An 18,618-nucleotide genomic window follows, 5' to 3' on the forward strand; every position below is an offset into this window, starting at 1 on the left:
TGTTGTTGACAGAATGAAATTAGATTATGTCTGTGAAATGCTTAGCATAGTGCCTACTATAAAGTAAGCATTTGTCTACTGTGGACCATCGTCCTCATTGCCATAATAAATATTATGACAACCGCAAATACAACTGTGCATAATTAAGTGATCAGGGTATACACAGGCACTGTGGACTATAAGGGAGGGCTTTTAAATCTGTCTCCAGGATCAGGAAAGCATGGCCCCCTAAATAGCGGATGTTTCTGGAAAGTTTTGGAAGACAAAGAGTTCCTACTGCTGAGTGGGAAATTGTGTGAATCATCCTAGGAGCTACAAATTGATCTTTATGACAGAAGGTAAGGATGCTGGGGGAAGGATGGAAAATGAGTAGGACATGTGGCCAAATCCAGGATCTTAAGAATTAAACTAAGGAATCTGAAGCCTGGGTGAGAGGGCGCTAGATAGTAACATGCCTGAATTCTTTGTGAGAGAGTCACTGTCAGCACACTGAGGTTTGTTCACTACAGCTCTTTCTCTACAGTTATAAGAAAAAAAGATGAAAGCAGGTCTGCAAGAATCCCAATCGTACTATATCATGCTGCAAGTTTTAAAACTGTCAAAACAAATTTTCTAATTTTGACTGTAGTCAAACACTTTCCCACTAGGCAAAGAGAACTCAATAAACAGTTTTATTTGTTTTATAAATAGTTCAGTGAAAAGAATAATATTTGTGAATTGTACTAGCTGGAAAATGTTTGCCTAATAAAACTTTTTACCACTCTATGTGAGTGTTCTACGCCTGAAAAGACAGACAACTGGATGAAATGGAGGTCCCACCTTTACAGAAAATACCTCCTAAATTGTAGGTATCGTGTTGAATGGAATCCTTTAACAGTTTATTGTAGGACAAGTGAAAATTCTTGTCACCTTCTACAGGGATTTACATGACATATTCTCTATAAACCCAAGGTCCTAATAAGGCCAGTCATTGAATGGATCAACGAGATTCTGCAGGAAATCTTCTTTAACCCATGTGATTATCTGACCCAGCCAGTTTGTGTTATTTTTAGGTATTTTCACTCAATCTGTTCTTTTTCGTACATTTTCAATAAAGTAATTTGACAGTGCTTTAGTAAACCAAGAAAAGTAGAGACAACCACTATGAAATTGAACGTTATGGCATAAAAAAGCTTCATGTATGCCACTCTCTAGGGGTGTGACTGGGGGAAGTTGTATAATTGTTTGAATCTTAGAATGTGGAACTGAAAAACAGGGATGAAAAATACCAAACTGATAAACTGTTGTGAAGATTAAACTAGATGACCTATTAAAGGGCTTCACACAGCAATTCTCAAGTATTTGCATGTAGTAGGCATTCAGGAAAGATGTCTTTTTGTTTTGTGCATCTCTTTAGTCTCTCCTTTTTTTTTTTTAATTTTTTTTTTCAACGTTTATTTATTTTTGTGACAGAGAGAGACAGAGCATGAACGGGGGAGGGGCAGAGAGAGAGGGAGACACAGAATCGGAAACAGGCTCCAGGCTCTGAGCCATCAGCCCAGAGCCTGACGCGGGGCTCGAACTCCCGGACCGCGAGATCGTGACCTGGCTGAAGTCGGACGCTCAACCGACTGCGCCACCCAGGCGCCCCTCTTTAGTCTCTCCTTGAGTCTCGTTTCCACTCCAACTCAATAAGGGATGTGAACGCATGCGCGTGCAGACACACACACACACACACACACACACACACACACACACACATTACTGTTGTAATGTTTCTAAAGCTGAATTTGGTGGTAACAACGAACTCCCACCTCTTATAACTATCACCTCGAGTTTGTAGAACTATTTCTTCATATTCTAGGTGGGAGAGAGATTCCAGCACTTATTTCCCACTATTACCCCCTACCTCAAAAATAAGATGCTGCAGGAGCACCTGGGTGGCTCAGTCAGTAAGCATCTGACTTTGGCTCAGGTCATGATCTCACGGTTTATGGGATTGAGTCTCACCTAGGGCTCTGCTCTGCCAGTGCAGAGCCTGCTTTGCATCCTCTGTGTCCCTCTCTGTGTGCCCCTCCCTCTCTCTCCCTCTCTCAAAAATAAATAAACATTTAGGGGCGTCTGGGTGGCTCAGTCCATTCGGCGTCCTACTTCAGCTCAAGTCATGGTCTCGTGGCTCATGAGTTCAAGCTCTATGTTGGGCTCTGTGCTGGCATCTCGGAGCCTGGAGTCTGCTTTCGATTCTATGTCTCCATCTCTCTCTCTCTCAATCTCTCTCTCTCTGCCCATCCCCTGCTTGCAGTCTCTCTCTCTCTCTCTTTCTCAAAAAAAAAAAAATTAAAAATAAATAAACATTAAAAAATATAATAAGATGCTGCAGGAATAAGGACCTTCTTCTGGTGACCCCTCGATATAGCCAAGGGGTAAAAACCCCAAGCTAAAGTGGTCACATCTGCACCCAGGACTTTGAATCTTGAGAGAGTGACACAAAGAAGGGAGTTTTGAGATGGCAGTTTCATCTCAGTGACATGCAAACTGTCTTGCAGTGTGACCTGACGCTCAGCTTTCAGAAGAGCCTGGGCCCTGTCTGTCTTCTAAACCTGGCCTGGTAGCTTCTTATGGACCCTGTGAACCACTGATATCCTTTTCATATATGCCCTATAGGCTTGGAGTCAGATTCTGTTGTTTGTGACCAAGAACCAAGTTTAGGGAGGAGATTAGAGCTCTGAAGTCAGAAGATATTCCTATACTTCCTGAAACTGATCTACAGCATAACTTAATTAGAAATAAATGCTAGAGAAAAAGGATTTTTTTTTAATGTTCCCTAATGTCTTTTATAGAACAAAAGCTACTTTTTAGAAATTTACTTTTGGGGCACCTGAGTGGCTCAGTCAGTTAAACATCCGACTTCTGCTGAGGTCATGATCTCACAGTTTGTGAGTTCAAGCCCCAAATTGGGCTTTGTGCTGATAGCTCAGGGCCTGAAGCCTGCTTCGGATTCTGTGTCTCACTCTCTCTCAGCCCCTCCCTTGCTCATGCTCTCTCTCTCTCTCTCTCTCTCTCTCTGTCTTTCTCTCTCTCTCTCTCAAAAATAAATAAACATTAAAAAAAAGTTAAAAAGAATGAAAGAGGGAGGGTTGGAGGAAGGAAGGAAGGAAGGAAGGAAGGAAGGAAGGAAGGAAGGAAGGAAGAAAGAAAGAAAGAAAGAAAGAAAGAAAGAAAGAAAGAAAAAGAAAAAGAAAAATTTACTTCTGGATCCAGGCAAATCCTCAGTCTATTCTTGGAGGAAATTACTACCATTAATAAATTCAAAAATCTGCTACCCAGCATGTTGGCTGTTAGCACATCCACTGATTTATACAGAGAAAATTGTCAGATTAACATCAAACCCAGACTACAACTCGCCCTTTATGGAGTTTTCTTCTCTGGTCATCTCACTATGGTGTTAATAGTATTTGTGAGCTTACAGAGCCTCATATGACTACCTCTGTTCCATTGTAAACCTTACATCACACTCTTAACTCACTTCTGGACAATCCTCTGACCCTAAATCTTTAATAGGGGCCTAACAAAATTCACATTAGTCTTTGAAAATGAAATGGGGTCCTCAGAGTTAATGTCATGTATAACGGTTTCTTGTATTCACAGAACAAAAAAACTATAATAAAGAAGAAAGAAAGATGTTGAAACTGCTTCAAGATGACATCATCACTGAAATATTGTATTGTTATAAGAGCAAAATTAAAACCCCATTGTAAATATAAATCTATTAACCAAAAGCTTTGGGAAACAACAACAACAACACCACCACCATAGGATCTGGCCACTGAGCTGCAAAGCTATGTCATGAACTGATTGCTTAGAAGCAGAGCCTGAACTGACATATGGCAAGAAATCAAAGTGAGAGATACAGAAAGAGAGAGTCCTGGCTTTAGTCTTCCAGAGGGCCACCTCCAACCTTGACACTCCTGCAATTTACATAAATCAAGCAAACCTCCCCCTCCCCTCTACTTTTAAGCTTAGTCTGGTCTGGATCTTCTCCTGGGCATCATGATTCTTAGGACATCCTATTATTTCATAAACAAACTTGCTTACTTCTCTTTCTCTGGGTGACTGTCTCAGAGAAAAAAATAGCACCCATTAGATAGAGCTTAATCCTGGCTCTGCCCATTATTAGCTGTGTAAGCTTGCAGCAGTCAGTTCCTTGTTAAGGAACCAAGGGAATGCCTTTGGTGGACAGCTAGCCACCTTACTACCAAAGGCCCAGAGAGGGAGGACCCTATTTCTTGTCATAATCACAGGGCAGGGATTAGAGAAATTTCAGAATGTCTTATGAAATCGGTCTTCAAATCTCTTTGTGTAAATACATCCACTTCTCCACCCTAATACCAGCCATCATTGTCTCTCACCTGGAAAACTTCAGCACCTTCTATCTGTTCTCCCTGCACCTAGTCTTGCTTTTCTGCAATCCAGGATCTTTTAAAAACATAAATCCAATAATGTTACTCCCCTGATTCAAACCTTCCAGTGTTCTCTTAAAACAACATTGAAACTCCTTAGTATGGCTTTATACAAATACAACCTGGCCCCCAGCACTGTCTCTGACCTCACTTCACAGCACTCCACTCTTTCCTTCTCACTTCACTTCAGCCACACAAGCCTTCTCTCTCTCCCTTGAACACACTTGGTGAGCCCTTTGCTGTTCCCTCTGCCTAGAATGCCGTTCCTATAGATTATCCATACCTGGTTCTTTCCTTCACTCAGGTCTCAACTTAAATGTTCAGAGGTCTCAACACCTCTCTGAGGCGTTTTTCCCTGACAACTCAATCTACAAAAGTTTCTGAGGCTTCCTCTATCACATCACACTATTTATTTTCTTAACAGTGTTCATGACAATCTGATTTGTAGGCTATCTTCTTCTACTAGAATGCATGTTCCCTGAGAACAGGAAACTAGTCTATGTCATTACTATATTTCCAGCATCTGGAAGTGTGGCTGATGGATAGTAGATACTCAATAACCAACCACTGAAAGCATGAATGGGTGAATAAATTCTAAATGGCCCTCAGGTGTGATCCTATGTTCAGTACTGACAATGGAAAATAATATTGTTTTTTTTAGTCACAACCTCAAGTCTCTCCAGGGAATCACTCACTACATATCACGCTCCTTGAGGAAAAGGCCATGTCATCACTCTGTCAGGTTGTAATAGTGCCTGGCGTACAACTGATATTCAATGAAGTGTCACTTAAATGAGTTGATACATCATGACTCCTGCCCCTCATATTGTCAAGATAACTGCATGTAATTTTGTTGTTCATAAATTTAGTGGAAGTTCTTGATACTTTATACAGAAGTATAGTATCATAAAACTTAAAAAAACTGTCTCTAGTTAAATTAAGTATTGTTCCACATAAGCCAAGGATGAGCATTATCAACCAACATAAGAGAACTGAAATTTTTACATTAGAAACACCAACTCAAGATGAATTGGGTGACTCAGAGGCACCGCGGCTTAGAGAAAAGAGTTTGGCCTTTGACTCCCAGCTTGGCCTCTTACTAGTTCTGTTACCTTAAATGAATCAGTCAACTTCTTTCAACTTTAGTTTCTTCATTATCTATAAATTGGAGCCAATAATGCCTTCCTCTTAGGGTTATTTTAGTAAATTAAAAAAAAAAAAACACACACACACACACAAACACAAATAATTGTAAGATAGAGGCTAACACAGTACTTGGATCTAAGAGAATTCTTTGTGCCCCATGAAAAGCAACAAATTTCCTGTAAGTAAGCTTAAACAATCTCACCAAGAATATTCTAAAAAGATATCAAACACTAAATGGGTTGTTTTACTAAATGACCCTCAGAAGCCAAGAGATTTTATAATGTGAACTGTCTTATTTTACAAATATAGAACAGGAGTGTAGAAAAGCAATACAACTTGCCCAAGATAAAATGCAAATTCTTATTTCTAATCTTCAAGGCAATCTACCAATGCACTCCGCACCCTTTCCCTCATCCTTCAATCCCTATTTGACTCATAACATTGCTCAGCATTCTCAAACATACTTCAACAGAAACAGATTTGCACGCCATTCCCAGCACACCTGCTTCAATTTTTTCCTCTGTGTGTCTGCACACACTCCCTCCCCGCACGAATTCTGTGCCAAACTATGTCTCTCCCTTCTCTTCAAGCAATACATAGGGGGAAAATTTTTTCTTCACTAACAACTCTACAACTCCATCAGACCTCAGCATTCACAGACTCTGATGCCCCACCTCTCTAATTCAGGAAGCAACAACCTGCACAATCTTCTTCATACATAAAGCAGATCAACTGACGGTGCCCTCACACACTGCTTTTAGTTGCTTTCCATCATACTTAAGATAAAAATATAAACTCCCAAACAAAAACGACAGGGTTCTGCACAGTTGGCCCCGACCACATCCTTGGCCTCACCTTGAAGGTGCTCTCCCTCCTACTCACTCGGGTCTGTCCACTGGCCTTCTGTCAGTTACTCTGATGCTTCTGCTCTTTCCCACATTGATGGCTTCACATGCTGATTTCTTCCTCAAAGTATCATCCCTCAAGATTCATCATTAAGTGACATTTTCTGAACAGACCTTCCTTAACACCCCACACCTCACCATGGAATCAGGAGGGGGTACTCTTTGACATCTCTCAAAGCATTTTTATCTTGCCTTCATAACATGCTCATTGCTTTAGTGATGTATGTAATGGGGTGCAGGAGCCACCCCCCTTCTCTACTCAGGTGGACAGAGCAAGCCACATTGGAACAGATGTCACAGAATAATAAGAAGCAATGACTTTGGTAAATGTAGAATGAGTAGGTTTACATAGTGGAAATCGGTGTGGTATCATAAGAAAATTCACACAACACTCCTGGTACATGCCACTGATCACTTCGGAAGAGGTAGACCATCATGCTTTCTGGGGGAAAAAGGGGGGTGGCTGAGAAACCTAACCTCTTCTCCCAAGATTTAAAGCTAATAAACTTGGAGAAGAGTGACTCTGGCTACATTCAGTAGAGGGAGAAGACATGGAAAGTCTTAGAAGAAAATTCATTGGAAGAGAAAGGCAAACTTGTCAGGAGGTTATGTGAGTACAACATAGAGACTAAGGGCCCAGGAAGGCTGATTCCAGACAGTATGTGACCTGAGGCCAGCTGCCCTCTGTGTCCATAAACTGTAGCACAGTGGTTGTCCTCTGGGTAATTACTGCTGAGTTCTATGGCTAGAGTTATGGGTATGAATTAATGTGCTCTCTAATGATGGTGCCCAAGTACAGACCTACTACAGCCTGGACAGGGACACGCTACCGCAGGGCCTCACAGCAGCAGTAGACGAGCAGCACTGCCCTTCTGCCCAGACAAGGCCCATCTGCAGCAGGCACCATGTGCCAGTGAGAGCAACCATGGTAATGACCCGTCAGACTGGTGACATTTGTTTATCGGAATGAGTGTTCACTGACTGTCTGCTACCTCAGTAGGTTGAAAGCTTCATGAAAGAAGACTGTAGAGCACAGATTGCACACTGCTCAACAAAAAGTGTCATTCACATAGAATATAATGTGAACAGTGCGCCCCCTAGAATGAGCCCATAACTGCCCAACACGTGCAATCATGAGTCAGCGCTCATCACCACTGCACCACCAGGGTGAGCAGAGTAGCGGGTACATAGTAAGCCCTCAAACGATATTTATAGATGATTGTATAAAAGAATGTGTGGTCTACTTGGTCCATTTGCATACATTTCTATGCCCCTTTTGAGGAAGTCTTTGGGTGTTTTCCCTCATGCATCTAGTATAGTACGTCTACCAGGGACGATTTTATCTATTTCAAGCTACAGGAAGTCGGAACTGAAAGGAAACTTAGAGGTGATAATTGTTTTATTTTGTTGACAAGGAAAGGAAAACCATAAAGTGACTTCTATCACGTGGTGGCAGAGCCTAGATGAGAATCCCCGTCTTTCGCTTCCCAGTGCCTTATTTTCTCTGTGGCCCTCACTTCCTTCTCCAGTCAATTTCTTTTGTTCTCATGGAGCAGAGAGGAGTGCTCACAAGTCAGGGGTCACTTCATCACTAACTGCCACTCTTACCTTAGGACAGCTGAGGCACAGGAATGCAGACATGCATGTTCTCCCAACCCCACACAAGGCGGTTGGTAGTGAGACATTATCGGGGTAATTGCAGACATCAAGACCGTGGTGAAAGCTCCACCCTATTGTCTGGTGAATTCCTCCAAATGCATCTTATGTTTTACAATCTTTCTTTTTCTTTTCCTTCTTTTTTTTCCTTTCAGCATTTTCAACATTAACAACATATTTCTTTTTCTAAATTTGCATGAATCACACCAACAGCAGCATATTCTCAACCACAGAAAGCGACACTTATAAAATATTCAGAAAGTGGGACAGAAATTTCAAATCTACTTTCAGGAATCAAATACTTTTCAGAAATATCAAAAGATTGGCGAAAAGTATATATTTTTTAAGTTACACCTGATTTCCTGGAGGGTCAATAATTGCTTAAAACAAGGAGGATTCCAGCTCTAACTTGACCTCCTGTTTTTGTGTTTTCAAGATTTTTAAAAATAGTAATGCTATTTGCACTTCTGTTACATAACTTTTACTTAAATTAGTAGCTAATCTCCTTCTTTCTAGCAGAACTAAGGTGCAAAAAATCAAGCCTCCCCTTCATCTCTGCCACTATATTTCATTTTTAGATCTATGGTTCTTCAAATGCCTATCATAAAAATCAGTACTTATAAAAGTAATACCGTATATACATTTTAATAAGTGCCAAGATCACCTGATGAAATGTCTTCCTTGTGAATGTTGCCCAGGAGACTGCCTAGGAGGGTCACTGGATGGGAGAATCACACTCTGTGTTATCTGTAGACTACAAATAATATTAATGTTCTGTCAGGAGCTGGCCAAATTGTGAGGCAATTTACAACTCTGTGATTCTCACTCTTGGGCCTCATCTAAGGATCAACATAAGTTCAGTTTTAGGCTTTGAGTCAGTGGTAGAAATTCTATTCAGCCTCAACATTGGTGATCCCTTGTTCTGATGAGGACAACTGAGTAATGAGCTCCACCCTTAAGAAGTCTGACCAATGACAATAACTAGATGCAAAATTAATTTGACTTACACATTTATGCGAGGACAGGTCTGAGTACACACTGAAGCCCCTGACTAGAGAAACAGGCAACACATTCTCTACCTGTGGCAGTGGTCTTCAGAAGATGAGGTTATGCTTACTCCTCCAGGTTTAGGGAAAGGGAAATGGGACCCAGCAGGTTTTAGATTTAGAGAGTTAATTCACTGGCAGTCATGAGGCAGAAAGGATTCCAGAGCTGACAGAATGCAGAAGAGAGGTGGTGGCAGGGGGGAGGGATGAATTATAACACCTTGTAAAAATTTATGCACTTGAGATTTATAATTTTTAATGTTTTATTTTTTTCTGAAAAGTTCCACTCTCCACCACACATTTTTGCCCCCAGTAAACTATAACTAATCAAGCTGTGAAACATCACTTGTGTCTTTTCTTCAGTTTCCTAAGGAAAAGGTCTATCTGAACACTAAGAAGTCAACATTATCATCCAGTAAAACATCCTAGTAGTGTTCCTACTATTGAAGGATATTCCCAATCATTCCCACATAGATTTATGTTGGTTTTCATTACTATGCTGTGAAATGGGTTGGGTAGGTGTTTTTATTCCTACTTTACAAAAGAAAAGCAAATAGTTCACAAGGATATCAAGTGAATTGTCTAAAGTCACACAATTAATTGCTTATGTGATGGGGACCAGATAGTGTCTTCTGATTTGGGTGCTTAGATACTCAAACAAGAACCATGTATTGGGTATACCTTATATGGCATGAAATCATGACCATTCCTTGGAAAAGAACAATGCACAAGACAGACACTGTACCTGGCCTCAGGAGGTCAATTAAGCAATATGTCCAATGAAGTGTGACTCAGACTATGACTGGGAAATGCAAGGTAGGTGCTATGGAACCAAAGGGCCAGAGCATGCAATCTGGCCTAGAGAGAGAGAATCAAGGAAGTCTTCTCAAATAAAGTGACTTCTAACTTGAGACCTGAGGCAATCCAGGAGGGGTGATTGCTCTGTAGCTATTGTTGAGTGACTGAGGGTGAAGTGGCAAATGAAAAAATGGAGAGACAAATGTTCTCAATAAAGAGCAGAGATAATTTCTTCCACTCCCTAGTGCTATTCCTCAGTTTGTGTGTGTGTCCTTCTTGCTAAAGAAGTCACACATTGTCCACCTGTCATTTCTGATACCATGCTTACTGTAAAATATTGACATATACTTAGGGGTCAGGATAGAAGGAGAACCCCAAGGACAACCAGGCTTCTTCTTTGGTTATCTTCTTTAACCTATGAGAGTTGGAATTTTCTAAGGAAAAGGGGTACTTGAGACGCCATCTAATAGTCTTCAAGAAGTATGGTGGGAGTTGAAATACAAATTTCCTACTTCTGTCTATGATTAAGAATTGAGGAAAATGGGGGATTCAAAATTTGACATGTTATAGTTGTAGACCTCTGGATCTTAAGGCATGAATGAGATAACTGCAGAACACTGGTGAATTATAAAAAATACTACACAAATATAACGAGTTTTAGGGAGGACTTCCCTCCCAGCTTCCTTGCAATGCAAGGCCAGAACTGGAAACTGACACATGACCCAGAATACCTTACTACCACCCTTCAGCACCCTCAGATGAATCACGTCTATTACAAATGTGTGCAGCATATACTCCTGAATGTTATTCCCAGAAAACTGAACCCGTGGAAACTTTCATAATTGAATTCTTGACCTTTACACCTTTTCAAAAGAGAAAGGCCAATGAGTCACAATTATTCTACAATTCTAGACCATCTGAACTTCTTTAAATAGAACAGTTTAAGAACTGTTTAATTCTTGGCTCTCTCTGTTAAACCCTCTCTGTTAAAATAAAAAGAAATCTGCATTCTTTTAGCCTTGATTTATCTCATTATTCTTCAAGTTATATTGGCTTCTGAATATATCATTTAGATAATCCACCATCACCATATGTACTCTGTCCAAAAGCCCCAGTCACTCAGGAGCCTTGTTGTTGCAAAAAAAAAAAAAAAAAAAATTCAGCCACACAGTCTCCTTTCCAAACTTCCTGAACCCGTGGAAACTTTCACGTTTGAAATCATCATTGAACCATCATTCTCACCAATAAGAGAACCTGAGAATAACATAAATTGGAAAAAAAAAAAAAGCCCTTAAATGTCTAGTAGTCCTACCTCCGTATTTTACAGATAAGAGGATATATAACTTGCCCAAGGCCCATTATTAGAGCGATAATTCCTGGCCTATATTTAAGCAAAATAAACAAATCAACAACAACAACAACAACAAAACTGAAAATAAATGCGGTCACACACACTGAATTATAAATCTGGTTCTAATAGTCTTTACACTTGAGTTCTTTGTCTGAATGATGTAGAAAATAGTGGCAAATTTACAGGATGCAATTAAATGAGATAACAGATGTGAAAATATTTACATGGTGAAGAGGATAGAGTAGAGGCACAAGAAATGTTTGTTAAGCCATCACCCTTAAATCAACCATTTCTAATAACTTCAGTTCTTTATCACCTTTCTTCCTTGACTCATCTCTTCCCACTGTCTTACCCTAAAGCCCTAAATGACTCATGAAAGTAAGTCATAACCAATCTCACTTTCCCATTTTCCAGCCCAAATCTATCTGCAAACCACAGCCTTGTCAATCTTTTAAAAACCCTCCCCCTATTCTAAAACTCAAAATAGAGATCTGTAGTCTACTGGCAAAGAACATGGTCCTTATCCCACGTTTGTCCTAACAACCTCAATCTGATTCCATACACCTTTTCAAAGAATTTTCCCATGGTTCTAGTGTACATGCTCTGTTCCGGTTCCTGGGCATGCTCATGCTCAGCCACAAGGTCAAGCTATGCCATCCCACCTCTTCCTTGAAGTCCACTCTGGTAAAGTCAGGTGGATGTTCTCCCAGAGCCCAAGGCAATACTAATTATATCAAATCTGGTATTGTTCTCCAACTGTTTCACTCATAAATGTGGGGCTCCACTGAGCAGATTATAATTCTTTGACCAGCATTCATTCATTCATTCATTCATTTATTTATTTATTTATTTATTTATTTATTTATTTATTTATTTTAACGTTTTATTTATTTTTGAGACAGAGACAGAGCATGAACCGGGAAGGGGCAGAGAGAGAGGGAGACACAGAATCAGAAGCAGGCTCCAGGCTCTGAGCCATCAGCCCAGAGCCTGACGTGGGGCTCGACTCACGGACCGTGAGATCGTGACCTGAGCTGAAGTCAGACGCTTAACCAACTGAGCCACCCAGGCACCTCTTTGACGAGCTTTTAAAAACTCTACTTAATATTCCTCCCACAGTGCCTAAACAAATAAAGTAATAAACAAAAAAAGTAAAGAATTCCAAGTAATCTCAATTCTCATAAAAACAAATTACGGAAGGTTTTTATACAATCATTTTCCTTGGAGCAACATCCTAAATAAGGCAGAAATTTATAGGCAGAGAAGATCAGCAATTGCCTAATACTTTTTTATACCGTGAAACAGGATTACCTCTGTAAAACAGTCTATTGCATATTTTTACCACATGTAGTGTACTTAAGGCAAGTTTCATTTGTCAAGATATATCAGGGATTCCTTAGATTTAAATAAAGTCACATCCACATTGTGAAATACCTTCTTTTCATAATTTTTTTTTACATTTATTTATTTTTGAGAGAGAGAGTGAGACAGAGCACAAGTGGAGGAGGGGCAGAGAAAGAAGGAGACACAGAATCTGAAGTAGGCTCCTGGCTCTGAGCTGTCAGCACAGAGCCCAATGTGGGGCCCGAACTCACAAACCATGAGATCGTGACCCGAGCTGAAGTCGGATGCTTAACTGACTGAGCCACCCAGGTGCTCCGGGAAATATCTTCTTGAATTGAAGCATCTCTCTTTGCATTTGTGGATATTGAGCAGAATTTGCTGGTTCAAGACTAAAGGCAAAAGTTTCTAAGGCTGCTTTTATCCAAGTCCGAAGTTGTAGATGAGGAATTCTGTTCCTCAGACCTTACTTTTCACAATGTTAGCCTTATAGTTACTATTTTTAAGATAGCTACAATGTTAGCCACATTCCACCTGTCTGGGGAGTGTAAGGTTTACAAAAATACAAAAGGTACTCATGGCTTTTTGTGAACAACCGCCTAAGGTTATTCCTATTTCTGGAAACTTGGCTATCATGTATAATAACTGGATGATTCGGCGAATTTGGTTCATAAAAAATGAAATAATAATAAAAAGTGTAACAGATTTGCATTGCTGAGTCAACTGGTGGATTCCAATAGGATTTGATGCCTCATAAACCTACAGTGACTACAAATTGTAGATCGTCTATCACAGTGACATCACTTCCCACTGTATTCTCAATTTCACATCTCACATCATATTTTTTTAAGTTTATTTTTACTTGTTTTTGAGAGAGAGAGAGAGAGAGAGAGAGAGAGAGAGAGAGAGAGAGAGAAAGCGCAAGTGGGGGAGGGGCAGAGAGAGAAGGAAACAGAAAGAATCCCAAGCAGGCTCCACACTGTCAGCTCAGAACATGATGCAGGGCTCGAAACCACGAACCGTGAGATCATGACCAGAGCTGAGGTCGGACGCTTAACCAACTGAGCCACCCAGGCACCCCTCACATTGTGTTTTGTAAAGTTTCTGGGAAAAAGAAAATGTAAAGAAGGTTTTGTTTTGCACCATAGATAAACCTGTAAGTATTTTGTAGCAGCAACTTGTTGCCAGTCATTTTCTTACTATGGTATCTCTGCTAAATTTTCTGGCAGCAACAAATGAATATTATTATAATTGTGATAGTCCCCAAAATAAGATATACTCAGGGTCCTTTTAAGTAAGGAGTTTGAATAATTACATTGGTATCCTATGCCCAACTCAACAAAGGCTAATAGGGAATCCATATTTTACCTGTAGTTAGAAAACAGGTGTAAAAAGGTTCTCTCACTTCAACGTTAATACACTGAAAATTCAAGTCACTAAGTTCTAGTGTCTTTATTCTTATAGTTCCCTAACTTATTAAAAGAGCTGTTTTGCCAGTTTCTTTGAGATAATTCCAACTTTTTACTGCAGATCTTTCTGAAGATATCTGAAGATTTAACTTCGACGGTGCACAAAACAGAAGACAGAAGCACTTCTTTATCAAGTTTATCAAGTACCTACTTTGGAAACCGTGAATCTCTCCTGTTTGATATGACCATGTGTTAAATTTACTTCATTTTAAATGCCATGTTTTTATAAGAACTGAATCAACAGAGTGTCTGAAAAAATGATGCAAACCAGTTAATATTTTTTGAATGCAGGAACTAAATAAGACTAGTTCCAAATATGTCTTTCTTTTTTTTTTTTTTAATTTTCTTTTTTTTGAACGTTTATTTATTTTTTGGGGACAGAGAGAGACAGAGCATGAACGGGGGAGGGGCAGAGAGAGAGGGAGACACAGAATCGGAAACAGGCTCCAGGCTCTGAGCCATCAGCCCAGAGCCTGACGCGGGGCTCGAACTCACGGACCGTGAGATCATGACGTGGCTGAAGTCGGACGCTTAACTGACTGCGCCCCCCAGGCGCCCCCCAAATATGTCTTTCTTAAGAGAGTGAGTTTGACTATCCTAGCTTACAATTTTCAAAACTGATCTCAATTCTTAAGGCTACCAGGCCCGTCACATTAGAATCAAAGTTTTGAAATAAAAACACTACACAGTTTCTCTTCATCCGGTTAACTGTATAGGTAAGCATTTTATTCATACGATTTAACTGCATTTCTTTTAGGATATAAAGTGTGTGGTAAGAGCAGACTCAAAGATGTGGGTCTTAAATGTCAACTGTGAAAAATTCAGATATTCTGTTTGCCTTTAAAGTTATGTTAATTACCACACTTTAATAAAGTGTTTATTTTTTTAGAACTCTTTTCCCCTTCTGTTTGGCCACCTGTATACCTCATTCTTCAACCACAGGAGTAAAGGTGTCTAAAATTGATGCTGGGTTTGATAAGCTACGGTGATTACATTAGCCTGAGTTCTAGTTCCTGGAACAGAGATCTGTGACCACACGGCCACTTATGGGCAGCTAGGTCCCAGCATAACTCCTTGTGCCCACATGTCACTGATTTGGAGCCAAGACCTGTGCTCTAAATATACTGTACCAGTTAAACACAGGTATTCTAGGCTATCTGCTTTGTCAAATGCAGGGGAGTGTGGGAAGGGGAAAGGCACCAAGGTTCTGTTTTTAAATACAAGGGATTTAAAAGTAAACATGGTGCACAGCAATGGCAATATACTTAGCACCACTGAACTGCACACTTAAAAATGGTAAATTTCATGTGATGTAGAACATAAAAAAAAACTAAAAGAAAAACCATGTGGGAGTGGGTTCTGAACTGTGTTCACGGATTTCAGAAGTTTTCCACGACGGTCTGTTAAATTTCCAAGTCCAATATATAATCTGCTATAACTCTGCCAGTGACCAGGTCACGCTTGCTGCAATGCTTCCTATTAAGCCAGGCTGCTTGGAACCTAAATGAACATCCACTCATCAGGTACTCATAAACAACACTTACTCATAGAAATCTCCAGCTAAAAGTACCACAGAGGAAAATCTGGAAAAAAAAACCAGGTAAGTGTGTGGTGCCACACAAGGAGCATGGGTAAACATCACCTGCTCCCAGGCTGTGCCCCTCTGCCAGGAGCTAGGCAGTGCAGCAACCCCTATCTTCCTATCTCAGGACTGGTCTTGCTCCAGCCCAAAGGCTGGTCAGAGTTCCCAGGCCTTGGGGTCCCATTGACTGAATGTGGGTTCAAGCACTCCCTAGAGGGTACAGCACCATTCCAAAGGGCTGAGGCAGGCTGCAGCGGCAAAAGGGGTCTTCCTTCACTCTCTTGCTTCCATCAAGAGTGAACCTGCAAGGAAGGTTAGCCTGGCTGTGCTGGGAGGGCACGCAGTGTGTCAGAAGCTGCAAGAGGGCTGTGCCCGCCTGCTGTTGCAGGTAGAATATTTCTGCAGACTGAAAATCACCTCAACATGCAAGAGATACTTGAAATAAGGAGAAAACGCACAGCAGCAGGCTACAGTTGTCACAGCCATTCTGCCCCTAGTGCACCCATTAGAAATCTGTGTCTCTGTACACGCACTGGAATGACACCTGGGCATCCTCCTACTCCCTCCAATTAGGATGGGAGCAGCCCCGTGGCCTCCACGCTTGCATAAACAAAGCCTAACGCGATGCCTGGCACTTGGAAGGTGCTCGGCAAGTAAAGGAGGAGCTCAACTCTGAAGCCACAACCAAGATAGCGGGCCACAGGCCTCTCCAGTCCTCTGTGGTTGCCAACACACCCCTGCAAGTGCTGCCGCCATCAAGAGGCTTCCTTGGCCCGCCGGCGCGCCCGCCCGCCCAGACCTCCGCACACACGCAGGAACTACGTACCAGTAAGGGCGACCAGCAGACAGACAGCACGCACATGATCCCCATGAGTTGGATGGCCGTCTCGGTGGTGATCCGACCCCACTGGGCGCCGGACTGTGACGCCGTGGCCTTGGCCCGGCAGCGGGACACCAGGGCCTTGATGGTGGCCAGGTTGCAGGCGAAGGTGACGGCCAGCGCTGAGAGCCCCAGGAAGGCAAAGGTGGAGGCGAAGAAGAGGTTGCCCCAGTTGTGCGAAGAGCTAGTCCCGTTGCCCCCTCCCCCGGTGCTAATGAAGCACCACGTCCCGGGCCACTGGATAGTGTACTGGCCTACGCCCAGCACCGGCAGCAGGGCGAAGGCGAGCACCGCGAGCCACACGCCGAGCAGCACGGCGCGGGTGGCGCGCGTCTTCATGTGGCTCGCGTACCAGTGCGGCGCCCGGATGGCCAGCGCCCGCTCGACGGCCATGGCGCTGGCGATGAAGAGCGAGGAGAGCCCAAAGACAGTCATGGTCAGACCGAAGAAGGTGCACAGCCTCCCCGACGGGTCGAGCTGCTCCCAGCGCTGCTTGGACAGGTACACGAAGATGACCACCGGGCTGGTGAGCAGTTGCCCGACCAGGTCTGTGAGCGCCAGCCAGCCGATGCACAGCAGGAACGACTTCTTGCGCTTGCTCTCCCGGCGCCGGTAGCTCCGCGACACGAGCAGCATGGCCAGCGCGTTGCCCACGAAGCCCGTGATGAGCATGGTGATCGGGAAGGCTACGGACACCGAGCCGCAGTCCTCGCCGGGCTCGCGGGGACGCGTGAGGTTGCCCCGCGCCGCGGCGGAGCGCTCGGGCGCCCACATGCCCGGGTACGAGTGGTTGAGGCGGGTGCAGAAAGGGGCGCTCCCGTCGCCCCGGGTCTCCTTCATGTTGGCTTCGAGGTGAGGAGAGGACGGCGCCCGGAGAGCAGCAGCGGGAGCTGGCGGAAGGGGCGCGGGCGGCGGCGAAGGTCGGTGTCCACCCGGACTGAGGCTGGGGCCGGGCTGCCCTCCATGATGCGGGGCGTAGCCGCCGCCTCACTTCTCTCCTCTGGCCACGGCGCCTGGGCTTTCAGGCAGCCGCGCCGTCGGCTCTGGGAAGCCTGCAGCTCCGAGGCGCGCGAGGTGCCGGCCCCTTCTATAAGGCCGCGGAGGGCGGGGCGCCCGGGGGTGTGGGCCGAAGCGCGCCGGGGCGGGGGCGGGGGGCTGGAGGAGCAACTGCGCGCTTCCCCCGGCTGCTGCGTGACCGCTGCCCTGGCCGCCAGGGCTGGAAACTCTCAGGAGGACTCCTCTTGCCCCGACTCCTGGCCAGACGGGACGCCCAGCCAGTCCGCCCTTCGCTGCGCCGCGCCCCCTCCTCTCCTCTGCCAGACGAGCGTGGGCGGCCCGGGCTAAAATGTCTCCCCGTGCTTCCCGACCACAGGCAAGTCGCCAAGGCAGACCCGAACGTCCGCCCCGCTCCTTACCCATCCGCCAACGCTTATTGCAGGGGCCGGATCCTCCTCCCGGAGCTCTTCTGTAACCCTGGCAAGTGTAACTCACCTGTTTCTAAGCAATCCGGGCCAACCACACTCCTTTGCATAGCTGAATGTGAACTTTTCTCCCTTTTTATACTTTGGGACCAAGCAGCTCTGTTCCCGGGGGTCACCCTGATAATATAATACTCATAGTGCCTCATAGAGACTTAAGGGAATACGTATAAAGGAAACAAAGTAAAATCAGAGTGCCGAATTCGAAGATGAAATCTCAACTACCGCTCTCCACCTAAATTCTATCCCCCTCCCCGTAAAAAAAAAAAAAAAAAAAAAAAAAAGGAAAGAAAGAAAGAAAAAGCTACGGCTAAAGTGGCTAGAGGCAGGTGGCAGCCGCTTGCATATCTGAGATAATGAAAAACTGCCGCCAGCCTATTCTCAATTAGGACTAGAAACTAGTTAGATGTTAGGAAGGTCTTCACATTTAGTGAAAATGGGCATAATTGCCTAATATCTTTTACTAAGCGAATATTTAGTGTTTTTTTCACAGTTTCCCGTTTTATCAGATCCTCCAAGGTCTTGTT

General features: G+C 43.3%; 1 protein-coding gene across 8 annotated transcripts in view; it reads right to left on the bottom strand.

The window, feature by feature from the left end:
• Window positions 1-17,680, bottom strand: part of PTGER3 (prostaglandin E receptor 3) — a 201,234-nt gene extending 183,554 nt beyond the window's left edge. For 3 of the 8 annotated variants that reach the window (XM_040470627.1, XM_040470632.1, XM_040470633.1), the window contains exon 1: window positions 16,560-17,679. In XM_040470627.1, the coding sequence (XP_040326561.1) occupies window positions 16,560-17,453 (894 nt within the window). In that variant the 5' untranslated portion in view covers window positions 17,454-17,679. Of the gene's footprint in view, window positions 1-16,559 lie in introns of all 8 variants that reach the window. The other 5 variants (XM_040470628.1, XM_040470630.1, XM_040470629.1 and 2 more) reach the window with 3 other exon arrangements.
• Window positions 17,681-18,618: the final 938 nt, after the last annotated feature.

This window comes from Herpailurus yagouaroundi, unplaced genomic scaffold (genome assembly GCF_014898765.1).
Source record: "Herpailurus yagouaroundi ecotype Mexico unplaced genomic scaffold, PumYag 77, whole genome shotgun sequence".
Taxonomy (NCBI): Eukaryota; Metazoa; Chordata; class Mammalia; order Carnivora; family Felidae; genus Herpailurus; species Herpailurus yagouaroundi.